The sequence below is a fragment of the Acinonyx jubatus genome, chromosome B3 (assembly GCF_027475565.1).
Source record: "Acinonyx jubatus isolate Ajub_Pintada_27869175 chromosome B3, VMU_Ajub_asm_v1.0, whole genome shotgun sequence".
In the NCBI taxonomy this organism is placed as follows: domain Eukaryota; kingdom Metazoa; phylum Chordata; class Mammalia; order Carnivora; family Felidae; genus Acinonyx; species Acinonyx jubatus.
The window spans coordinates 4,893,339-4,918,486 of record NC_069386.1 but is presented as its reverse complement, the minus strand read 5'-3'; the positions used below and the strand labels follow the sequence as shown (position 1 = coordinate 4,918,486).

The window sequence follows — 25,148 nt, the reverse complement described above, 5'->3', positions numbered from 1 at the left end:
ATTCTACCACGGTCCCAAGAATATACCACAAACTCTCCTGTCTGCCCTCCACAGCCATCTGAGACATTTCCCCCTCTGCCACTAAACCACAGAATCATCACAAGACGAGAGCCAGGAACTTAAAGCACTTCTAGGGCAAATCCCTTTGGGTTTTTTTTTTTAATATAATAATACATATCTATTAGAAAAAATTATTAGACATTTCTTAATATTTTATGAATATTTTCCATGTTATTATATAATTTCCTTAGACTAAGTTACATAAAAATTCTACCAAGTGCTTAATTGGTCACCTATGTTGAACACTTAGTCACTTCCAAATATTTTCAACTATTAAATAATCCTCCAAGGAACATGTTTGTACACAAGTTCTCCTGTATTTACAATTAATTCCTAAGGAAAGGACTTTAGAAGTATAACTCCAAAATAAAAAATTATAAACATTAAAGAAACATTTTTTTATTGTCCAAAAGCTTACCCAAAGGCTATACATATTTGCACAAGCCCCTCATTTTACAAGTTAGAGTAAGGCCTACCCAAGGTCACCTGCTAGCTAGCAGCAAAGGCAGAATAACCAGACCCTGATTCCTAGCTAAGAATCCTCCCTCAGTAAATGACTGCTTTTACCACGTCACTCCAAGAGCCTAACAGGGCTGAGCTCCATAGGACAGTCTAAACACGGCAAAGTCAGATAACCCTCCCAGGAAAAAGGCTGGTATCTTTCCACCTTCTGTCCACTAAATAGGGTTTTAAGTATTTCAGTTTAACTCTAAACCCACCACTGATTCTCAACTCAGATAGAGTTTTCTTATAAAACATAAGCATTTAATTTGGCTTTATAAGTACATTTTATTTTTTTTGTAAGATTTTATTTTTAAGTAATCTCTACACCCAATGTGGGGCTCAAACTTAAAACCCTGAGATCAAGTCACATGTTCTACCGACTGAGCCAGCCCAGTGCCCTTTGTTTTAAAATTTTTTTTTAAATAAATCTACATATAGATCCCTTACACTGCACACAAAAATCAACTCAAAATGGGTCAAAGATTGAAACCTAAGACCTGAAACCATAAACTCCTAGAAGAAAATATTGGATCTAAGCTCCTTGACATCAGTCTTGGCAATGATTTTTTTGGATTTGACACCAAAAGCAAAGGCATCAAAAGCAAAAATAAACAAAAGTGGGACTACACCAAACTAAAAGCTTCTGCAGAGGCAAAGGAAACCATCAACAAAATGAAAAGACAACCTATGAAACTGAAGAAAGTAACTGATAGAAGGTTAATATCCGGGGGCGCCTGGGTGGCTCAGTTTGTTAAGTGACCGACTCTTGGTTTTGGCTCAGGTCATGATCTCACAGTTTTGTGAGTTCAAGCCCAGCATCAGGCTCTGCAGTGGCGACGTGGAGCCTGCTTGGGAGTCTCTCTCTCCTCTCTCTCTGCCCCTCCCTGCTGCTTGCATGCTCTCTCTTTCTCTCTCAAAATAAACAAACATTTTTTTAAAGGTCAATATCCAAAACATATAAAGAATTCAAGGGTGCCTGGGTGGCTTGGTCGGTTAGGCATCCAACTTCAGCTCAGGTCACGATCTCACGGTTTTTGAGTTCAAGCCCTGTGTCAGGCTCTGTGCTGACAGCTCGGAGCCTGGAGCCTGCTTCAGATTCTGTGTCTCCCTCTCTCTGCCCCTCCCCTGCTCTGTCTCTCTGTCTGTCAAAAATAAATAAACATTAAAAAAAAATTTTTTTAATTAAAAAAAAAAGACGGTTAAACGTCTATAAGGCAATAAAGTATTTTCTTAAAGAAAAGATAAACTGGAGGAAAAATCTGCAACACATAACAAGGAATTAATAACCTCCTATAATCTTTACAAGGAATTAATAATCTATAATCTTTACATGCATATGTACATTTTTTTTGCATATGTACATTTTAAATGCTTGAAATAAATAACAAATATTTCCCCCAGAGAAATGGACTGGAAACACAAACAGGCAACTCATAAGAGAATGTAAATGTGGGAAGGCCAGCTGGTGCAGCCACTCTGGAAAACAGTATGGAAGTTCCTCAAAAAGCTAAAAATGGAACTACCCTACGACCCAGCAATTGCACTACTAGGCATTTACCCATGGGATACAGGTGTGCTGTTTTGAAGGGACACATGCACCCCCATGTTTATAGCAGTGCTACTGACAATAGCCAAAGTATGGAAAGAGCCCAAATGTTCATCGGTGGATGAAAGGATAAAGAAAATGTGGTGTGTGTGTGTGTATATATATATATACATATATATGTATATATATATATACACACACATGTATACACACACACACACACACACACACACACACACACAATGGAGTATTACTCGGTGATCAAAAAGAATGAAATCTTGCCATTTGCAACTACATGGATGGAACTGGAGGGTATTATGCTAAGTGAAATTAGTCAGAGAAAGACAAAAATCATATGACTTCACTCATATGAGGACTTTACGAGACAAAACAGATGAACGTAAGGGAAGGGAAACAAAAATAATATAAAAACAGAAAAACAGGGAGGGGGACAAAACAGAAGAGATTCATAAATATGGAGAACAAACTGAGGGTTACTGGAGGGGTTGTGGGAGGGGGGATGGGCTAAATGGGTCAGGGGCACTAAGGAATTTATTCCTGAAATCATTGTTGCACTATATGCTAACTAATTTGGATGTAAATTTTAAAAAATTAAAAATAAAATTTAAAAAAAAGAATGCAAATGGCCAGTAATTATAGGAAAAATTCTTAATCTCACTACTAATCAAAGTAAAGTAACAATAATGCCGTATTCGGCTATCAGACTGGCAAAGATAAAAAGGGACAATAGCAACTTATCATCCAATACATGGGGAAACCCCACATTCTTGCACTGCTCCAGAAGGAAATCTGGCAACGTGTACCATCATTAGTAAACTTTGAGAAACTTCCATAAAAGGCAAAGGGTTGCTTCACTTTAAGATATGACTTGGTGACCTGTGGCGCGGATGGCTAAGTGAAAGAGGCTGCCAGCCGACGAGGCTGGGACACAAGACCAGAATGATAAATTCATGCCGGAAACATGTTCAGCTTGAAACAAGAACGGGACATCAGGTGGTGACATCCTACAGGCAGTGGAAAGTCTGAAAGACTCAGGACAGAGGCCCAGCTGGAGACCCCAGTGTGAAGAGGGGCACCACGGGAATGGAAGAGCTCACCAGAGAATCAGACGTTGAGCAAAATAAAATATGGTCAAGGGACGCCTGCCTGGATGGCTCAGTCAGAGGAGCATGTGATTCTTAATCTCAAGGTCATGAGTTCGAGTTTCGTGTTGGGAGTAGAGATTACTTAACTAAGTAAATAACTTAAAAAATAAATAAATGATCAAGACTGTGCCTCAAAGAACACCAACACTATTACAAAGAGAGAACAGTCACTATGGTAAAATGAGAACCGTGGCAGAATCACATGATGGCAAGCAAGGAAGGACAACTTGTCAGGAAGCTGCAGAGAGGTGAACGGCAGAGAAAAGGACGCGGCAGACAAGGAAGCAGGTCCCATCCTCACGGGGGACCTCAGTGGAGTGGTGGAGCATGAAGAGTGAGATTACACTAGGAAAGTAAGTGGAAGTGGGGAACTAGAAACAGCCAAAGTAGACTTCTTTTTCGGGAAGTTAAGAAGTAAGAGAAATCGGAGGAATGGAGAAAGGGTAGATCTGAGGTGGTGGCACCTCTCTCTGTTGATGACTCACGAAGAGGCAGTTATTTGCAGGCCGCAAGAAAGGAACAAGTGCACAGGGGACTAAAGATACAAGAAATAAAGAAGGCAAGGCTCTGAACAGTACAGGGGGCAGCTCGTTATAGACAGGAACATACCCACTTCTTCCGTGAGAAATGAAGGAAGGAAATAAGAATGAGCAAGAATGACTAGTAATCTAACTAACGTCTCTGAGCTTCAGGTTCCTGTCTGCAAAAACACCTAGTCTCATAAGACTGTTCTGAAGATCAAATGAGAGAATGCATACAAGCAACAGACTCTAAGTAACGGTAGCCGTGTATCTGTGTTACAAGTACATGCACGAATTAGCTAGATTGCAGAAATAAACCTGCTTCTAGAGTCTGACACCTAGTAACCTGCCTAATACCTGCCTACCTTGTCCTATGATAGCACTGTCACAGGAACCTCATACCTGGCCCTACCCATTCCACCCCTGCAGCAAGACAAAGAAATCACTATTCAGAGAATTCTTAGTGTGGTAAGCCCTAAAACAAGCCCAGACCTAGAGCATATGGAGGCAAGAATCAGGGTGGGACTCAGAATTAGGGGTCTGTGAGGAGGAAACGGGTTGAACAAGTTCTGCAGAGCACGTGACTTCAGCGGTTTCCCAGCTCTGTGCAATACAGAAGGGGAACAGACCAATGCCGGAACTGACGCTCCACACCATTGAGATTCAGTTCCTCCAGGAGCCGCTCCTCCGCTCCTCCGGTTACCACACCCGGCGTGCAGAGCAGATGCTCCCTCATGCCAGGGTTACTCGCGGCTGAAAACCTCCCAAACTGGGCAGTCTTTCCTTGCAATTAGGATTCTACTAAGACCCTAACTTATCTAAGCACCATCCAAGCACTGGAAATACCTAGTAATTATAATACAGTGTGGCAGGAACAAGTCTTGAGAGAAACTAATGTATTCGATAAAGAACTCACCACCTGAAGAGGAAGGGAATTAGGGCTAGTTTCCCAGAGAAAATGACATTTAGGTCTTGAAGGACTGGGGGGTGGGGGGGGGGGTAGTGTTTAGGTGGGGAGAACAAGTCATAGGCCAAGGGAAGAGAATACACAAACCTTCTGAAGGATCTGAAACAGGAATAAAATGATCAGATATAACTTGACAGATCACTCTAAGCAGTAGGGTGAGGAGGAGGAATGGGTAAGGATACACAGTCCTAAGAAGTACTGGCAGTAATCCAGGCAAGAAAGATTTATAAAGGCTTGTTTCCCAAGCATGCAAGCACGTGAGAAACCTTGATAGTATCTGCTTTAAAAGAAACTTCTGAGTATAAATTAAGCCAATCTGAATAGCTATAGGAATGAGTGAGAAACAGAAAAGAAACTTTCTTCTTCTTCTCCCCCTCCTTCTCTTATTCATTTATTTAGAGAGTGAATGAGTGCACAAGCAGGGGAAGGGGGGGGAGGGGATGGGAGAATTCCAAGCAGACTTTGCACTCAGAGCACAGAGCCAGACTCAGGGCTCAAACCCATGAACTGTGAGATCATGACCTGAGCTGGTATCAAGAGTCAGATGCTTAACCAAGTGAGCTACCCAGGAGGCCATTCTTCTTCAGTAATAACTTATTTAACCTAAACATCTGTGAGCAAATAATTTTAGTCTTTGCTAAACTGGATAAGTTATGTAAAGTCTACTTGCCAAAATTAAACGTCTAACTGTTATATTTCAAGAGTCCCCATTCTTACTGGGGTGATGGAAACTACACTATGGTAACAGTTGCACCATTCGATAAAGTTACTAAAACTCATTAAGTTGTACATTAAAAAATGGGAGACCTTTATGGCATGTAAATTATTACTTCAAAGAAGGTTTTCTAAAAAGTCCCTGCACTAACAGGATTAACTGCTGACTCCCAGACCACATCGTCAGATGCAGAGCCTGGCGAAATATTACCATGTTTGATTTACCCATCCATCTCTATCTACCACGTATCACAAAGCGTGAAAGACCTTTTAACCTTAAATGAAAACAAAATCTTCAAACTGAGTTAGATGATACTAAGTCTCACCAGCTGCAGCCTAGTCATTGCCGGCCGTGAGCAGAACTTGGGGAAAGACACAGGTGAGAGTCCTCTAGGAGGCGGAAGACAGGTACCCATTTCCTTGCAAGTGCGAGGCTCTGAGCCAGCCATCTCAGCCTACTGCGGCAGCTGCTAGAGCCCCCTAGAGCCCCGGAGACCAAGGAGAGCCTGTAGAGCAAGTACTAGGTCTGAAAACTAAGAGCAAGTACTAGGTCTGAAACTTAATTTTCAGACCTAGTACTTAGTGAGAACATGTCAGGAGGACGGGTTAACTGTCTTAATCATTAAGGACATAATCCTTGCCCTCTGAGGCTCACAGTATGTTAGGGAAGAGAAAAGTATAAGGCATTTATAACATATTATAAAGACAGGGGTGGGGAGGGACAGGTAGAAACACAAGAGAGGAGTACCTGACTCAGACCTAGGGTAAGGGTGGTGGGTGCTTCCTGGAGGAGGTGGATGCTACCTGAATTTACTTTCTTTTCTTTTCTTTTTTTTTATTTTTCATTTTAGAGAGAAAGATCGACTGTGGGGGTTGGGGGAGGGCGAGAAGGTGTGGGGAAGAGGGAAGGAGAGAGAGCAGGAGAGAGAGGGGATGAATATATCCCAAGCAGGCTCCACACACAGTGGAACCCAAGACAGGGTTCCATCCCACAACTGTGAGATCATCATGACTTGAGCCAAAATCAAGAGTTGGGCACTCAACCGACTGAGCCACCCAGGGGCCCCTGAATTTACTCATAGATAGGCAATATATATACATAGGTCAAAATTCAAAAAGTATAAAAAGATACCCATTTAAAAGGAAGAAAATTTCATGAAATGGACAAGAGTGTCATATGCCACTAAGAGACTAAGAGAAGTACTGAAAATTTTCTAATGGACATAACAATTAGGTCATCAGTCATTCCAGCAAGAGAAATCCGGTAGGGGAAAGAAGGGTACACAAACCACACCCACACAAGTTAGGATAAAGAAGTGGGTACAGGGAGTAAAGACAAGTTCTTCCTGAAGGAACAAAAGAAGGGATAATACAATAATCAGAGGAGGGTCTAGTATTAAGGGAATAGATCTGGAATGGGTGAGGATGTTTATGTGCTACAGAGAAAAGAATCAACAGGAAAAAGTTTAAGTTATAGTTAAGAAAACAATCCTGGAAAGGGTGCCCGGGTGGCTCAGTCGGTTAGGCGAATGACTTCAGCTCAGGTCATGATCCCACGCTTGTGAGTTTGAGCCCCGCGTCGGGCTCTGTGCTGACAGCTCAGAGTCTGGAGCCTGCTTCAGATTCTGTGTCTTCCTCTCTCTCTGCCCCTCCCCCCCCTCAAAAATAAATAAACATGAAAAGAAAAGTAAAGAAAAGGAAAGAAAAGAAAAGAAAAGAAAAGAAAACAATCCTGGAATATGAACCCTAGAAGACAAAAAGGAATATGATCCAGACCACACACAGAAGATGGAGTCTTAGGAAGAAAGATATTTCTCCCATTGCTACAGGGAAGGTCAAGCTGCCATGTTAAATAAGATGGGATAAATTTGTTAGGGCCAGAGAAATTGAGAGAGTTCGTAAAGAGAGGTCATCAAGCTGTAATATGGGAAGCTAAGGATGGAGACGACTACTAAGAATAAAGATTTGGTAAGAGCTTTTTGATTGGCCTTCCCCATCTGACAATTCAAATGTTACTTTCAAAAGTCACCTCCTCCATGCACTCTTCCATGATCTACCCTTGGAAATAATCTCTCCTTCCTCCAAACTTCCTCTAAACTTTCCACTGGCACTTTGTACCTCTTTACCTCTTAATATAGTTATTTAAGTACATAAGGGTGGAATCCTTTTCTGATTTACCTTTCAAGTACAGTGCTCAAAAAATAACTGCTGAATAACAAACTGTTCTTTCCCTCTTGCTTAAGGACCACTGGTCTCAATTATAACCAAGTAATAATAAAAAAATCATCCTAAGCTCTCATCTCACAATGCTGAAATTCTCTTAACCACCCCAACCCCACACTCCACACAGCTTTGCACCAATTTAACTGAATATTACTGAGCAGCTACTTTGTGGAAAAGCACTGTGTAAGGAGTGCTCCTGGGTACCAAAAAGTAGAAAAAGGCAGTCTCATCTCTAAAGGAACAAAAAAAATGTGTATATTTCTGCATTCCCTTCTTGCCTATCTGATTTCAGCTTATCTTGCAAAGCTCAGCCATAAAATAATCTTTCCCTCATCTAAACTCTCACACATTTAACTGCATCGTTTCATTGGCAATCTTATATTGTCTTGCGACATTAGTTAGACCTTCCAACCTTTGATGTTAGGTAACTTTTTTTTTTTTTTCAAATGGTGATGCCCTATCTGTCCAATTAATCTGTAACGCCCCTATGGACAGGACTGGGTTAATAAGCATTTGCCATTTGCCATCTTCTCCAGTTCTATATTAGAGAGTCCTGCACAATGAGGAACCACAAATGCTTTCTACCTGTTTTATTTTATTGGAAGTGCTTTTCCCAACTGGTTTAGCCATGCCAAGGGAAAAAAAAAAATTGAGCAATAGAATGTTATCACTTAAAATAAAAATACCTTTGGGGCACCCGGGTGGCTCAGTAGGTTAAGCATCTGGTCCACTTCGGCTCAGGTCAATGTCTCACAGTCTGTGAGTTCGAGCCCCACATCAGGCTCTGTGCTGACAGCTCGGAGCCTGGAGACTGCTTCAGATTCTGTGTCTCCCTCTCTGCCCCTCCCCTGCTCAAACACACTCTCTCTCTTTCTCTCTCAAAAATAAACATTAAAAAAAAAAACAAAAACCTTTGAATAACACAGGAGATGAAAATAAAAATTGTTTGAAGTAACTCGAGAAAGTACTTACGTTAGAACATAATCTTCCATCAACTGTTACACAGTCTATGCTTGAAAATCTTCTGCAACATGGATTTTTCCAAAGCAGATCTTTTATTTTTTTGAAATGTCTTATTGCTATAAAGTTCTTCCTCAAATTAAGCAGATTTCCATTGCCTGGTTCTGTTCCTCTGGTACCACACATGATAAATTGAACCCCTCTTCCATATTTCAGATCTTTTAATAATAATAGGCAAAGTGTTAACAGTTGAATTAATTCCTATACTGGGTGAAAGATTGCACTTCTGAGATTCTATGTTTCTATAGTCCCCCTGAGTCTTGTCTCCATATTAAATACTCTCAGTCCTTTCAAGGATTTCTCATACATCATAATTTATAGACCTTTTACCATCCTGGTCAAGCTGATTCAACATGCACGAGTCCTTGAACAATAACCATGTCTCAACCAATGCACCAACACCCACTGATGGGGTTCCTCACTCTCTAAGAATTCTGATCTATCAGCAATGCCTGCTGTGGGTGTGAAAGAATCCCATCACACAACGATCACCCTTGCTCTAGACTATCAAGGTCCCTTTTAAGGTATGGCCTCCAGACCTGAAGATGAACTTGTTAGCCTCTGATGAGTACAGAGGACAAAGGGACATATACCACATTTCTATTAATGAACTGGTAAACAACACAGATTTGTTTCATTGTGTTCTTTTTTCCTACTAATGCTATTGCCATAAATGCTGCTACTCTATCCTGTACCTAAACACTCCATTTTTGAACCCCAATGTAGGATGTCACATTTATTACTATTAAATCTCATTAGATTCAGGGTATTTTGAACGCAGAACTTGTCATGAAGTGTATTAACCATCCCTCCAGCAACAAGTCAAACTCAAATTTAATCAATACACATCACTGATAAGCCCCAAGAAAAATGTTTTATCTGTAACATGCCCTAGAGAGCTTTCTTTGAACTTAAAACCTAGCAGCTCCTTTTATCACTGAGATAAAATTCATATAACATAAATTCACCACTTTCAACCATTTTAGAGAATGCAATTCAGTGTTTTTTAGTATACTCAAAATGTTGTGCAACCACCATGACTATTTAATTCCAGAAGATTTTCACCACCCAAAGAGAAAGCTCGCGCCCATTAAGCAATTACTCCTCATCTAACAGCTCTTTTTGAATATGGTTTATTCAACTGGCTACAAATCTTAATTACCTTACAATCTAGTCCACATTTGTCAAACCTGTCACTAATGTATCACAAGACACACTTGCAAATGCCTTACTGAAATCTAGACATTACTGTGTTTCTCTGATTCACCAATCTGGTGACGCTGTTGTCAAAGAGGAAATGATCTTAATGTGACAGAGCTTGTCTCAGAAAGCCCTGGTTGACTCCTAAGCATCACTTGTTTCCTAAGTGCTCATCTACTTGACAATATGCTAGGAATTCTGCCCCAGACTAATTCGTTAGACTAGAATTTATGATTATCTTCTTTTCCTTTTTAATAATTAGTACATTTGCCCTCCTCTACTTTTTTAAGTTTATTTATTTTGAGAGAGAGAGAAAGCTCAAATGCACATGCACACATGCACTCACGAGGGCAGGGCAGAGAGAGAATCCCAAGCAGGCCCTGTAATGTTTGCACAGGACCCAACATGGGGCTTGAACCCACGAACCATGAGATCACGACCTGAACCAAAACCAATAATCAGATGCTCCATCAACTGAGCCATCCCAGGTGCCCCACCCTCCTCCACTTTTAAAAACCACACTCCAGTTCTGCACAATGCCTTAAAGATCACTGATGACAGTTTAGCAATACCTACCCAGTTAGTACAGTAATGGCTTCAATTTAAGCTCTCTAAGCTGAGAACATTAGAACTCAAAGAACAGAAAGAAACTACAGATAAAACCTATAACAGTTGAGAACTAACCAGGAACATGTTCCAAATTGTCACTTGAAATAGTCCCTCAAATCCATTATTCTGACACAAAAACAGTGCTTCCCAAACCAGTGTACTCTGGAACACTAGTTCTAAGCAAGAAAGTCTGTGAGAAGAGTCTGAGAGGAAACGAGGGGTGAGAAATCCTGCTTACACTCTCTTCTCCCTTTGAGATTCGGAACTTACAACCCACGATAAAAAGCCTATAGAACCCACCAGTCAAATCTAGTCAGCCACAGTTTCCAAATCCCAAACTGTATTCTCCTTTAACACAAAGAATAAACTGCGTTACTTTGGCAAGCTGATTCATCTCATCACAGTCTGTATGCCAAAGCTGTTAATCCAAAACCTGTTTTCTCAATGCCAACTTCATTACACACTGATTAGTCGTTTATGGCATAATACAACCTGCTTCAAAGTACTCTGGAAAATTCTAGCCAGTTTCTCTAAAATGGTATTTTTATGTTTCAAAAATCTCAACAGTTGGAAGAGCCTGGGTGGTTCCTTCGGTTAAGCATCCGACTTCGGCTCAGGTCATGGTCTCCCAGTTCATGAGTTCGAGCCCCACATCGGGCTCTCTACTGTCAGCACAGAGCCTACACTGGATCCTCTGTCTCCTCTCTCTGCTCCTCACCCACCTGCGCTGTCTCTCAAAAAATAAACATTTTTAAATCTCAAAAAATTTTAAAGTAAATAAATAAGTCTCAACAGCTGAACCTGCCTTGTTCTGAAAAAAAAATTAAGATCTCAATTCAAAGACTAGACAGCAAGGCAAACTACACAGAACATCTCATCAGAGAGTCATTGTTGATGCTCAATATGTATTATCCAAACATCTAGAGAAAATAAGTAAATAAAGCAGGATCTCTACTTTAGTCCTCATACCAAAAAAATTCAAAATGGATCAAGGGGTTACATGTTAAAACTCTTTACATCCTAAAAATACTAGAAGAAAACACAGAGGAATGTTTTTGTATGGCACTGGTATAAATGACTCTAAAAAGGACATAAAGCCAAAAATCTAAAAATAAAAAAAAATTAATAAAATCAAACATGTTTTAAAATTCTAAATTGTTAAAAATAATAATAAAATGAAATTCTAAATTATTTTAAAAACCTTAAAGTCAAACTTAAAGGACAAACTGGATTCTTTTCAGCACATGTGGCATCCAAAGCATCAATCCCCTCAATATATAAACAGCTCTTACAAATCAGTAAGAAAAAACTCAACAGAAAAATGAGCAAAGGGTTCTACCAAAACAGTTGGCAGAAAAGGAAATACAAATGGCTCTTAAACAAAGATCCTCAGGAAACCTGGCTGCCTCTGTCAGCAGAGCATGCAACTCTTGATCTCAGGGTAGTAAGTTCAAGTCCTATACTGGGTGTGGAGCTCACTTAAAAAAATAAATTTTAAAAAAAGTTAAGTTAACAAAAAAGTTGTTCAGCTTCACTCAGAATTAGATAATCTGAAAATGAAACTACAATGAAATACCATTTTCACCTATGAAATTCTCAAATATTAAAAAAACTATAATACTGCAGGTTGATGAAAGTATGGGTAAAGCAGCCCTCTTATACATTACGGATGGTACAACTTCCAGACCAAATTGACAATATTTATCAAAACTGGGGCACCTGGGTGGCTCAGTCGGTTAAGCATCCAACTTCAACTTAGGTCAAGATCTCACGGTCTGTGAGTTCGAGCCCTCCGTCATACTCTGTGCTGTCAGCTCAGAGCCTGGAACCTGCTTCAGATTCTGTGTCTCCCTCTCTCTCTACCCCTCACTGGCTCACATTCTGTCTCTCAAAAATAAAAATTTTTTTTAATTAAAAAAAAAAAACAAACGTACACATTCCCTTTGACTTAGAAATCCCACTTTAAGAAATTTATCCTACAATACCCCCAAGTGTGAGATGACATACATACAAAGTTGCTAACTACAACACTATAATAGCAAAAGCTGGGGTAAAATATGCACTGGTAGTTTCAATCTATACACTGAAAAAGTATGCAACTGTGAAGACAAAAATGAGGTACTCTGATGTATTCATGTGGAGTAAGTTATGAGATGGAAAGCAGAATATGACAAGGAAATAAGTGACTAGGATTTATATGCATTGAATAATGAAAGACACATATTCATAACTGTGGTTCCAACTGGGGAAAAACGGAATGGCTGGGACACAGACTTTTTTTTTTCACTATATATCCTAGCATAGCCTCTAAGTATCATGTTCGTGTATTATCTATTTTTTTTAATGATTAAGAATAAAATTGTAATTAAAAAACCTAAAATCTGCCTAAGAATATTTTTGTGGGACTTCTCAAGTTTTTAAAGGAAATCCCCAAAGTCAAACCACTGCTGGGCACCACCTTTTCAATCAATGATTAAGAAGCATTGTCCAAACTAATGACATAACAGTATGCCTTCAGAGCAGAGAAACATTTTGTTACAACAGTCCTAGTAGTAAGTAGTAAGTGGCAAGTAGTAAGTAACTTTTGTTTCCTTTTAGCTTATCTAGAGGTCATCCGATATGTATGTGTTATTTGTAAGGAAATGATCTGCTCTACTGTAAGGCTCTTTGTATTTAAATTTTATTTTTATATCATTTTTCTATCTTCAATAATCACAGGTTTTTTCCTCCTTCTTTTCAATTTTTCCTCTTCTAATTTTGTCTCATTCCCTCCTTTGTACTTTAGTTCCTTCTGCTTCAGTTTGTAGGAACACTAACCCTATTCAAGAAAATATCTTGGGGCTCCTAGGTGGCTCAGTCGGTTGAGTGTCGACTTTTGGTTTCAGCTCGGGTCATGATCTTACAGTTCGTGGATTTGAGCTCCACATTGGGCTCTGTGCTGACGGCATGGAGCCTGCTTGGGATTCTCTATCTCCTTCTCTCTCTGCCCCTCCCCAACCAAGCCTCCCTCCCCCTGTCAAAAATAAATAATTTTTAAAATATATACCTTGTTTTTTATGTTGCAGATTAATAATCCCTAGAAGCAGGTGGATAATTTCTACCTTATGGATAATACCTATCACAATAATAGTTACTTCCCTTCTACTATAAAAGTCTCACAATTTTTCCTAAAGCCAGAGTCCTCTTAGTTCCCAAACATCTGCCCCAACAGAAGCCAAGCCCTGGGCTGGCAGCTGCCTCTCCAATGCTCCTTCTGCTTTTCGTTATGATTTCCAATGAGTCAACAGGAAGGTATTCTGAGTAAAGAAGAAATAGAGGCCTTTAGACAGGACTTTCCTCCACCCACAACACCAAAAAATACAGTTCTTGCCAAACGATCCGAGGCAATTTCCAATCCAATTTGCCACTCCTGTCTGCATGAGGTCATTATGTAAAAAACAAGCAACTGGGAAGAAGACATGCCTTTCTAGGCGGAATCACAAGCAAATCCCAGGTTATGAACATGAAAGCCAAACCAGAACTCTCTGGCCTCCCCAGAGTCACCGTATTCAACTGCATCACCTCTGCTGCAACCGCTCCCCCTTCCAAGGAAATCATCTTACCGAGCGGGAGTTAGGTCAAAAAAGTTAAACATACACATTTATCACAGATACCTATAAAAATCACTTAGCTAAGATTTTACGTTTGCTATATTTAAGATTTTACTTTAAGTAATCTCTGCACCCACCGTGGGGCTCCAACCCACGACCCCAAATTCAAGAGTTGCACACTCCACCGACTGAGCCAGCCAGGCACCCCTATGTTTACTACATTTCTTATTAGCATGAATAAATCTTTCACCAATCAACAAACATTTAACAGCCACTTATGTACGTCCATCACTATCTTTAGCTCTTCAGTAAATAAAACAAGTATAAAACAAAGTAAAAAAAATAAAAGAGTCCAACACTAGTTAGACACAAAGCTACGGGACAAATCAGAGAACGGTCCTCACACAGTCAGAGTGGCAGGCAAAAGACTCGGCAGTAAGTGGGCAGGCTTGCCCATCAGACAGGTAGGCAATTAACAGCTGTGGGAACCAGCTGACTTAATGGTGGACTCCAGTGTCGCCCCTTCTGTGCCTATAGAGGTCAACAGCACTAGTGTCGAGTTGGGCTTGAACCCCACAGATAGTTACGAGGCCAGCAGACAAGCGATACTAATTCATTTTTTCCCCTCTTCAAAATAAAAATAATGCCCATCTCGCAGTAATGTTGTGTGTCAAGTACTTAATTACAGGCAGTTACTGCCGCTGTCATTATTTTTAGAAGCAGTGGTACTGCAGCAGCAAACTTGCCAGGTCTGGGCACTTGCCAGAACTGAAATCCGGCTCTGCCACTCACTAGACGGGCAAGTCAGCCTCTCCAAGCTTTGCTTTCTTTTCTGTTAAATGCAGATAAGAATAAGCACCTCTTTAAGAGCTAATCACACGAATCAGCTAATCAGCTAATGCATACCAAGTGCTTAGCACAGCGCCTCGCATATAAGTTCTCAATACATGGTATTGATAATGACGGTGAAGAGGCAGAGGAACACGATGATCTCGGGGCAGACAGAACGATGTTCTTCATCTTTTTTTTTTTTTAATGTCTATTTACTTATTTTGAGAGAAGAGAGACAGAGCTCGAACAGGGGAGGGGCAGAGAGAGGCAGAGAATCCCAAGCAGGCACTGCACTGTCAGTGCAGAGTCCGACGTGGGGCTCGACCAAAGGAGCCACAAAATTGTGACCTGAGCGGAGATCAAGAGTTGGAGGTCTAACCGAATAAGCCCCTCAGATGCCCCAGACAAAATATTTTATATCATGATGTCCTGGCAAATTGCAGGCTTGAGTTTTGGGTGGGTTTTGCTTTTTGGGTTTTTTTTTTGGGGGGGGAGGGGGGTGTTTGTTTCCCTTTAACTGTTGTAAAAGTATTTGAAGTATTGAGATTTCCATAATAAAATGCCTTGTTGGAAAATAACAATTCTTCCCAACATAGAATTTTAAGAAAAAAATTTCAAAACAACATTCAAGCTTAAGCAAGCAAACTTTCTCTTCAAAATAAAACATTAACCAGATCTTTCATTTATATGTTTAAGATTTTTGATTCATGTTCTGTCAAAGCACAGGGATCAATCGGAATAGCAGGAGCTCATCTCGAAGAAAAACCAAGCGGCACAGTCCTGACTGGATCAGGTGGGACACAGAACTTGTGCACTCGAGAGGCACTTTACTCAGTTTGCTCAAAGATATGGTCTCTAAGCAACCAGGTCCCAAATTTTAAACAAACAGTCCCAGTCATATGAATCACTTCCGAATGGTCTCACTTTGCCTACCAGCACTTTCTTACACAAATACTTCCTGCGAGGGGTTTATTTAGCAGTCTCAATTGGAAATAACCAGAAGCCATCAAATACCACAAGGCTTAAAAATGTTCAGAATAGGTCCTGCTACCAACAGATATCCCCAAATCGCTAAACTGTGAAGCAGAAGAAATTCTGCAGAAATCAGAGATGGGTCATCATGCAAAGCCAGAAAATTAAATTCCTAGAACATGCCAACTTAGGCCCCCAAATACATTTTTCCTATTCTTTCATTGGGAACATTAAAATATACAAACACGATTGTTACTCTGACTCTAAGACTAGAAGAAATAAATGCCAAATTCAGTCAAATAAATAGCCCACTTAGCCCAATTAGACTTTCCCAATCTTGATGGGGGAGCAATCTATACAGTTAGCTGGCCTCTTAACACTGGTTTCCTGTGCTCACACCCACTCTGAGACTTACTGAAAATAAGGGGAACTGGTAAAGTATTCAACCCAACTCTTGGCTCCAGCCTCCTTTTTTCCACCTGAAAAGAATGCTATATGTGTCACACTATTCTCCATGAACTAGAGACCATTAAATCTATTAACAAGAATAGAGAGGGAAAAGGAGTGAACAATCCAAAATGAAAACTGCAATAAGACAAAGAAACTACCATTAACAGAACCAAAGGGGAAAAAACCAAGACAGTAGAAAAATCCAGTAAATCAAAAGATAGATGTGGGACACATATCTAGTCCTGATTTAACATAAACAGACAAAATGGAGAATAGCCATAAAACAAACTACAGAGATCTAACCTGCCAACAGGTACCCCAAGACAGAACTAATGAGTCAGAACTAATTATTAAAGGTACAACTCCTTAGAGCTAAAACAAACAAAACACAAAACAAAAACAAACAAACCAGAAAGATAATATAAAGCAAGAGTCTCCACATTACAGGCAAAATTACTAAGCCAACATCAACTCTAATATATAACTCGAGGAAACTTTAAGAAAGAAGAACTCCACAAGTTTCAAATCATGGAAAATTGTGAGGCAAAAACAAAACAGAAAAAAGTCATTTGTCATGGAGCTGAAATCAAGCCAGCTTTAGATGTTTCTAAGTTCTACACATTTTCTCAAGAAAAAGGAAATACAGTTTACCATAAAAGAATGAAGAGTGTAGAAATAGAACTGTACTTAATTTTCGACAAAGTAGACATCGATTGCTAACAGGTTGTAAAAAGATTATTTTTAGGTGACAGAATAACTTAGGGGCTCCTGGGTGACTCAGTTGGTTGCACCCAGCTTCAGCTCCGGTCATGATCTCGAGGTTTGTGGGTTCCAGCCCCACGTGGGGCTCTGTGCTAACAGCTGGGAGCCTGAAGCCTGCTTCAGATTCTGTTATCTCCCCTCTCTCTCTGCTCCTCCCTCACCTGTGTGAGCTCGTGTTCTCCTTCTCAAAAATAAGTATTTTTGGGGGCGCCTGGGTGGCTCAGTCGGCTAAGCGTCCGACTTAGGCTCAGGTCACAACCTCATTTGTGGGTTGGAGCCCCACGTCGGGCTCTGTGCTGACAGCTAGGAGCCTGGAGCCTGCTTCAGATTCTGTGTCTCCCTCTCTCTCTGACCTTCCCCATTCATGCTCTGTCTCAAAAATAAATGAACATTAAAAAAAAATTTTTTTAATAAAAAAAAAGATAAGTATTTTTTAAAAAGGCAACAAGAGGGATTTTTTTTTAAATGACAGAATAATTTGCATAAAATTTATTTATTTTGAGTGTGAGGGTGCGAGCAGGGGAAGGGCAGAGAGAGAGGGGCAGAGAGAGGGGGGACAGAGAGGGGGAGAGAGGGAGGGGAGGAAGAGAGAGAGAAAGAGAGAGAAAGATAGAGAGAGAGAGAAAGAGAGAAAGAGAGAGAGAGAGAGAGAGAGAGAGAGAGAGAGAGAGAGAGAGAGAGAATCCCAAGCAGACTCGTGCTTTCGGCACAGAGCCCAATGAGGGGCCCGATTTCACGAGCCCATGACCCATCAGATCATGAGCCCAAATCAAGAGTCAGATGCTTAACTGACTGAGCCATCCAGGCACCCCTAAAATGACAGAATAATTTACAAACACCATGAGATTTAAAGACTTAGATTCCTAACAAAAATTAAGCATTAAATTGAAAAAAGCTAACAATATAAGACGTCACATTTTAGCAAGGCTTTGGAGAATTTGAACTATGGCTTTGAATTGATCAAAGAAATTGCAAAGAGAAAGATTAACATTTGAATTGCATAAAATTGAAAACTGCTGTACAGGGGCACCTGGCTCAGTCGGTATTGTGTGTGACTCTTGATCTCATGGTTGTAGATTTGAGCCCCATGTTGAATGTGGAGATTACTTAAAAATAAAATCTTAAAGAAATTTAACAAAATTAAAAAATAAAACTTCTGTACAGTGACAAACCAAAATGGCAAATCAAGAGAAAATATTGGTAGCAAATGCAACAGGAGGTTGACCATATTATAAGAGAGCTTATGAAAGTTAACATCATGACTCTATTAGACAACCTCATCCACAATGTGAATAAAATTGATAAACAAGTACATGGGAAAAATGTTTAAACTTTCCAGCAATCAAAGCAATATCATTTTAAACTGGAATAAGCCTAAATAAATTATGGATGTTATGTAACCACTGAAAATAGTAATTAAGACAACGATACAGCAATTAAAAGATCTAAATTTGTGAATACAACTATCTAAAAATTATCTACAACTTTTCCTTTTACTCAGGCCCTTTCTTTTTTCTTTATTATAAAATTCATGATCATTGTAAAAAGCATTTTAAATCTACCGAAGAGCACTAAAATAAAAAGGAAACGTCTTGGGGTGCCTGGGTGGCTTAGTCAGTTAAGTGTCTCTTGGTCTTGGCTCAGGTCATGATCTCACCATTGGTGGGTTCGAGCCCCGAGTTCAAGCCTGCTTGAGATTCTCTCTCTTCCTCCCTCTCTCTCAAATAAATAAACATTTAATGGAAAAAAAAAAAAAAAAAGGAAAAGTCTTCTCACACCCTCCACCCTGACTCCCTAGAGGTATCTTCTTATTTCTGGAGTTTCCTGTGAAACACAAGCTTAAATCTGAAGTGAAAAAACTAAGGCTACAAACCTTTAGGACTTTGAAAGTGCCCAGAAAATTCTCCAGAAAAGTTTACTAATGCCTCATCACCTTTATGTTAAATCTGCTTTTGCCCCAAGGGCCAGGATAAAGAATACATTTACCCAGTGCCCACTGCATTTCAGCCACTATGCCAGGCACTTAGCCCTCACAGCACCTCCAGAAGATGCGTAGTATCTCCATTCTGCAAAGCACAAATTTAGGCTCACTCCCTCAAGTTAAACAACTTGCTAAACCAGAATCAGAAATCACACCTGCCCAAACTGAAAATCCTCACTCTTTTCACTTCGCATATCCCAACAGCCAAGTTTTTTAAAACATTTCAGGTTTGTTTGTTTTTTTTATTTTTTTTAATGTTTATTTTTGAGAGAGAAAGAGACAGAGAGAAAGACAGAGCATGAGCAGGGGAGGGGCAGTGAGAGAGGGAGACATACAGAATCTGAAGCAGGCTCCAGGCTCTGAGCTGTCAGCACAGAGCCCGTCGCGGGGCTTGAACTCACAAACCATGAGATCATGACCTGAGCTGAAGTTTGGACGCTTAACAGACTGAGCCACCCAGGTGCCCCAAATGTTTCAGGTTTTTTAAATGTCTGTTTTAATTAATTATAAGTATTATGAGATTACAGTAGTATGACTTTTCTTAGTACCAAAGATAGCTGACTGCCTAATACATACCAGATTACTCTCCGTATTTCTTCATTGTAAATTTTGCTGAGTGTCTCAGCTACACCACAGGGTAAAAAGCAGTAAAATGCTTTTCTGACCACAGTAGGAACTAATCCTTCCGTTTGTGCAAAAAGCACTCTTAGTTTGAACAACTTTAACAAAGGCACTTTTAAATGCAACCAACTTCTTACCTCTGAGTCTATCCAAGGCAGGTGCACCAAGGTAAGTTTCAGAAAATAGAAGTGAGGTTTTCCATCTGTATCATCATTTTCAGAGTCAAGACTAAATCCCACCCCATACTTCACCTTGCTAATTATGAATACATGAATGTACCCAGCTTGTAGTCCCAATGTGCCATTAAGTAGCTATATCTATGTGACCCTCTGACTCACACAGGGTCTCATGAGGCAATTAAATTAGGTTTCCCATCTGTAAAAGGAAAACATAGGCCAACCTCCTAAAAAATGAAGGGATATTCCTCCATTTGAGAATTGTAGAGGCTGATGGGCAAGGTGTTGTTCTTCTGAATCCCCTCACTTACCTTTTTTTTTTCTTGCCTAATCTTAAATATCTTTAACTTGCTTTCATGATCATGGTGTGCCAGCCTGGATATATCCAGATGTTACTGAATTCTGCTCCCATGTAGAAATCTAAAGAGCCCATCCTAGAAAATGTTCAATGCCAACAACAAAGTCATATGCACAAAAGAGAATTTGTTCTCAAGAACTGATTTTTTTCCAAGACACTGTTTCAATTCCCCTAAATTATAGAAGGAAGAGTGCCTGTTTAGTGCCATGCTCTTGTTAACAATGCGAAGTCTCTGCCAGTCTCCAACCAGCCAGAGCCCTGCTTTCCCTTCTACACGGGGCTGGGGGTATGTTGGGGCGGGGGGGGGGGGGGGGTAGGCCCTGCCCCTTCAGATAGGGTATGGACACAGCAAGAGAAAGGTGGCCCATGACAGGTCTTGAAAGGGCATTACAGCAAGCCTCTGAAAGAAGGGACCCTTAACCTTCAACCCCAGAGGGTGCTGGGATTAACTTTCTTCCTGTGACCTTTAAACTAACTGAATTTTCTCCTGTTTCCATTTATACATTCTCCTCACTGCAGACTACGCGTCCTGCCCGGCCTGATATGTTCTCTTCCTGGGTCTGTTCACGTGAACATTCTGATCCTTCTCTGTATCACTTTCTCCTCTCCAAGACCTGAGCACCTAGTGTAGCTCACATATTTACACTTCGCCTCTCTCAACTAAGTGAAAATGCTAGTCGTCTCTACCATACAGCTATTCCACAGACCAAACAAATGTGAAGACAATCAGAACAGGCAAAAGATCAAAATAAACCCACATTTTGGGGCGCCTGGGTGGCTCAGTCGGTTAAGCGTCCGACTTCAGGTGGGGTCATGATCTCACAGTCTGTGAGTTCGAGCCCCGCGTCGGGCTCTGTGCTGACAGCTCAGAGCCTGGAGCCTGCTTCCCATTCTGTGTCTCCCTCTCTCTCTGCCCGTTCCCTGCTCATGCTCTGTCTCTGTCTCAAAAATAAATAAAAACATCAAAAATTTTTTTAAAAATAAAAATTAAAAAATAAACCTACATTTCAAGTCCTTGGTCTGTTCTGCAGCTCGTAACAAAAAGCCCTGAATCCTCAGATATTTCATTAAAATAGTAACTTAATTTCCATATTAAAGCTACTCTCCAAAAAATAGGGAAAAGCAGAATCTATTTTCTTATTCCCAATCACTCTAGGTGCACACTTTTACGGAATCACTCCTAAATTTTCCCACTTAACCTTTCAGGGAAACATAAACCCACGGCACACCCTCATTTCTCTACAAACACCCTTACACTCACTGTCTCCACACATTCATCTTCACCCTCTCTACACAATCTCTTCTCTTCCCAGGGAAGAGCTCTGTTACAGGTACGGGAGAAAATGGAGTGCCCTGGGATACACAATGGAGCCACTGTACTTGAAGGTGGAGCTTCCAGGGGGAGGAGTATCAGTACTAGCAATAGAACCGAAGAGGGAAACCTTTTCTCTCCTGGATCTCTCTGATCTTTCTTCCTGGACTTGGAAGGGGTGTAAATTCCAGACCCTGGGGCTCCTCCAACTCAGGAGGGCTGGAGGTTATGAAGGAAACAGGATGGGGGCCGATCCAAAAAGGAAAACTGGGCTTGCGCTAGAGGGGAAAGTGGGGCGCCAACAGCACACGGGGACAGCCCAGCTCACCAGGGTAGAAAACACGAGAGCTTAAAGCCCCAGCTACGACAGGAGAGCATGTGATTTGTCCGTGGTTTACCTCAAACACTTTTTAAGGGTGGCAGCAGCCGCTTCATACGGCCAGTAGGGATCCCAGTCTTCTATTCTCTGCAGAGCACCCCAGGCTTCTTCCTAGCCCCCTCTGGTAGTAAAATCTAAATACATGCTCCCAACTTGATTTTCTAATCAAAGCTTTCAACAACAACCACCACCGCATCCTGGGATTGCCTCCCTAAAATAAATCAGGCACATTTCCATGATGCCAGGCCAATAGGACAATACGCCACGATTATACCCTCCCTTATAACCCAAAGCATAAAAAATAGAGTATCACCAATGTCTCACTTCCTCGGTCACTTCCTAAGTATGCAAAAGTAGCCAACTAAAAAACACTGCAGGTGATCATGGATGTTAAAGGAAATGGGCTACTTTTCTATTCTGGAAAAAACACCTCAGAGTGTTTCAGTCGGTGGCTCAGTCGGTTAAACGTCCGACTCTGGATCTCAGGGTTGAGGGAAAACTCCCGACAGAAAAGAACGGCCCTAGAGCAGATGGAAATGAGCAGACAGAATACGCAAAGAAGGAAATGTGATAGCACCATTCTCGTCAGGCTATCATAACACAGAGCTCTAAAACTATTTTAAATCTTGCTTCTCAACTAAGGGGGAGCCTATCAGAACCACCAGAACCATTTAAAATATATAGGTGTAGAGGCACCTGGTGGCTCGGTCGGTTGAGTGTCCGACTCTTGATTTTGGCTCAGGTCATGATCTCACAGTTCATGGGTTCGAGCCCTGCATCAGGCTCTGTGCTATCAGTGCAGAGCCTGCTTGGGATTCTTTCTCTCCCTCTCTCTCTGCCCCCGCCCCATGCTCACTGCTCGCTCTCTCTCTCAAAAAATAAATAAACTTAAATAAGATATACAGGTATCTGGACCTTCCAGACCCACAGAATCAGAGTCTCTATGGTAAGGCCGAGATATCTGTATTTTTAAGTTCCCCGGGTGACCTAATGCACACACTTGGTTGAGAACCACTGCACGAATGACTTTCAAAAAACTCATCTTCAGTCAAGAAAACTACAAGTAGACCATGCAGACTCAGGCTTCCGCTTCCTCACTGACATGAAATGGTTAAAGTGGAAGAGGCGTTGAACTAGAGTAGCGGTGGCAAGGGGGTGGTAGCCAAGACGCTCTGTAAAAAGGGAATTTTACTGTGGAAACCCAAGTTTAAAACAAAAGCAGAACTGCTTCGGATGGAGGAAGGGAGGGAGCTGGGGTTCTTCCCTCTCATCCCCAGGTCACCGCAACAGAGACACAGGATGGTCTCTCATTCCAGCTGCGGCTTTCAAATTCTTTGACTTTCCAAAACTAGATCTAGTGCGCAGTTTAAGTAACAGGGACCTAATCTTTTTTTTCCGTGGGGCCCTTACACACTTCATATGAGAAACATCCCCTTTTCTTTTTTTTTTAAGTTTATTTATTTTGAGAGAGAGAGAGCAAGCGAGCGAGCAGGGCAGGGGCAGAGAGGATCTCAAGGAGCCTCCATGCTCAGCTTAGAGCTGACGTGGGGCTCTATCTCGGGACCTGAGCCAAAATCAAGAGTGGGTCCTTTAACCGACTGAGCCACCAGGCGCCCCTCCTCTTTTCTAATCACATATTCACTTCCTGCTGTCTAACCTTCTATTTAGAAAAACAAGTGTTATTATCATTCTCCCCACCTAAATCACCACTAACTGCCCCCCTGTACCCAGTCTAAAGGAAGAGGTTTAAGCTCAGCAAAGAAGCCTGGATTCGAGACCTCAGAATGCTGTTAGAGAGTCCCAGGGACGGAAGAAGGACAACGGAACCAGGGAGAGGCACAAAAGGGACCATGTCTTTCGAGAGGAAAAGGAAAAGAGCTGAAAGGCTAACGCTTGTAACTTCAGGAACACATGGATGTTTGTTGTATTGTTCTCTGGACTTTCCTAAAAGTGTTTTAAGAGCCTCAGAATTAACAAAACAAAAATACTCTTGTTTATTAACACTACTGAAACATCCTTGATTTCCAATGGACTTTGATCACAAATACCTTTCATTACCCCATGCTGGCCTTTTCCACCAAAGCTCACATGTAGGAAACAAGATCTGTAATTATATCTATCTGCCCCGGGGCCTTGCAAAGGAATACCCGCACCAAAACAAAACTGAACCACTGATAGCAAATAGACACTCTAAGAGTAAGACCACCAGGTGTCCCAGCATCTGAAAAGGGAAAACCACCCTTATACGTTCACTTCCCAAAACATGCAGAGGATGGTGACTCCGGTAAACTTTGAATACTGCCAAACCGGTGGACCTTTCCGCAGAGTCCTACCAAGAGGAAAACGAATCCAATTCATATATAAATCAAAACCAGTGAAACACCAGGCTAAGAACTTTAAACTTCAAAAAATGCCATTTCAAAAAAAAACCAAAATGCTATTTCTGGGCCGCCTGGCTGGCTCAATCATAAAGCCTGTGATTCTTGATCTCAGGGTCCTGAGTTCAAGCCCCGTGTTGGGTATGGAGCCTACCTAAAAAGACACACACAAAAGAAAAGTTTGGGGAAAAAACCCCCACAAACTGCTATTCTCCCCTACAGCTCGTAGTGCCCCAAAACATGCACGATACGCATAAAACCAAACACAGATCTGGGAATTTTTCAGAATACATAAGCGCCCATCAGAGTTTCACGATAAGCTGCTATCAAGGCCACTTGTTCCCGTGAATAAATACCCTACCTATACTTATTCCTTCAAACTACCAGCCTCCGACAGTCACACCTAGGACATATTCAAAGAGATCTTTATCTGTGTTCACATCACAACAGCTCCCTTCTCTGCAGCCGGCCAATCGTTACCTCTTTGCTTCTTCCAAATGACAAAGGTACTCATAAGCCACATTCTGACGTCTCCTTTCGTCCATCTCCTCTGCAGTGAGTCTCTCATTATCCAGGACAGCTAAAACATGAAAGGAAGAATGTAAACACAAGAATCTGTACCCTTTCTGACAGATAAAAGAAAGCCACGGCATCAAATTCCTGTTAGTCACCTGGCAGGTCAGGGTAACCTGTGGACGTGTGGATGGCCAGATGTACTACGAGGACTTTCCTAAAACAGGAACTAGGGAGTTTCAACTACATTCGTCTTACCCTTTTGTTAAAAGTGTCGTCATATAGACTTGTACGA

At 41.1% G+C, this 25,148-nt stretch overlaps 1 protein-coding gene across 1 annotated transcript in view; it reads right to left on the bottom strand.

Moving 5' to 3' along the window:
• IQGAP1 (IQ motif containing GTPase activating protein 1) overlaps positions 1-25,148 on the bottom strand; it is a 100,132-nt gene that overhangs the window by 73,314 nt on the left and 1,670 nt on the right. Inside the window, exon 2 of the mRNA XM_027068142.2 lies at positions 24,821-24,920. Coding sequence (XP_026923943.2) covers positions 24,821-24,920 — 100 coding nt within the window. The remainder of the gene's footprint in view (positions 1-24,820; positions 24,921-25,148) is intronic.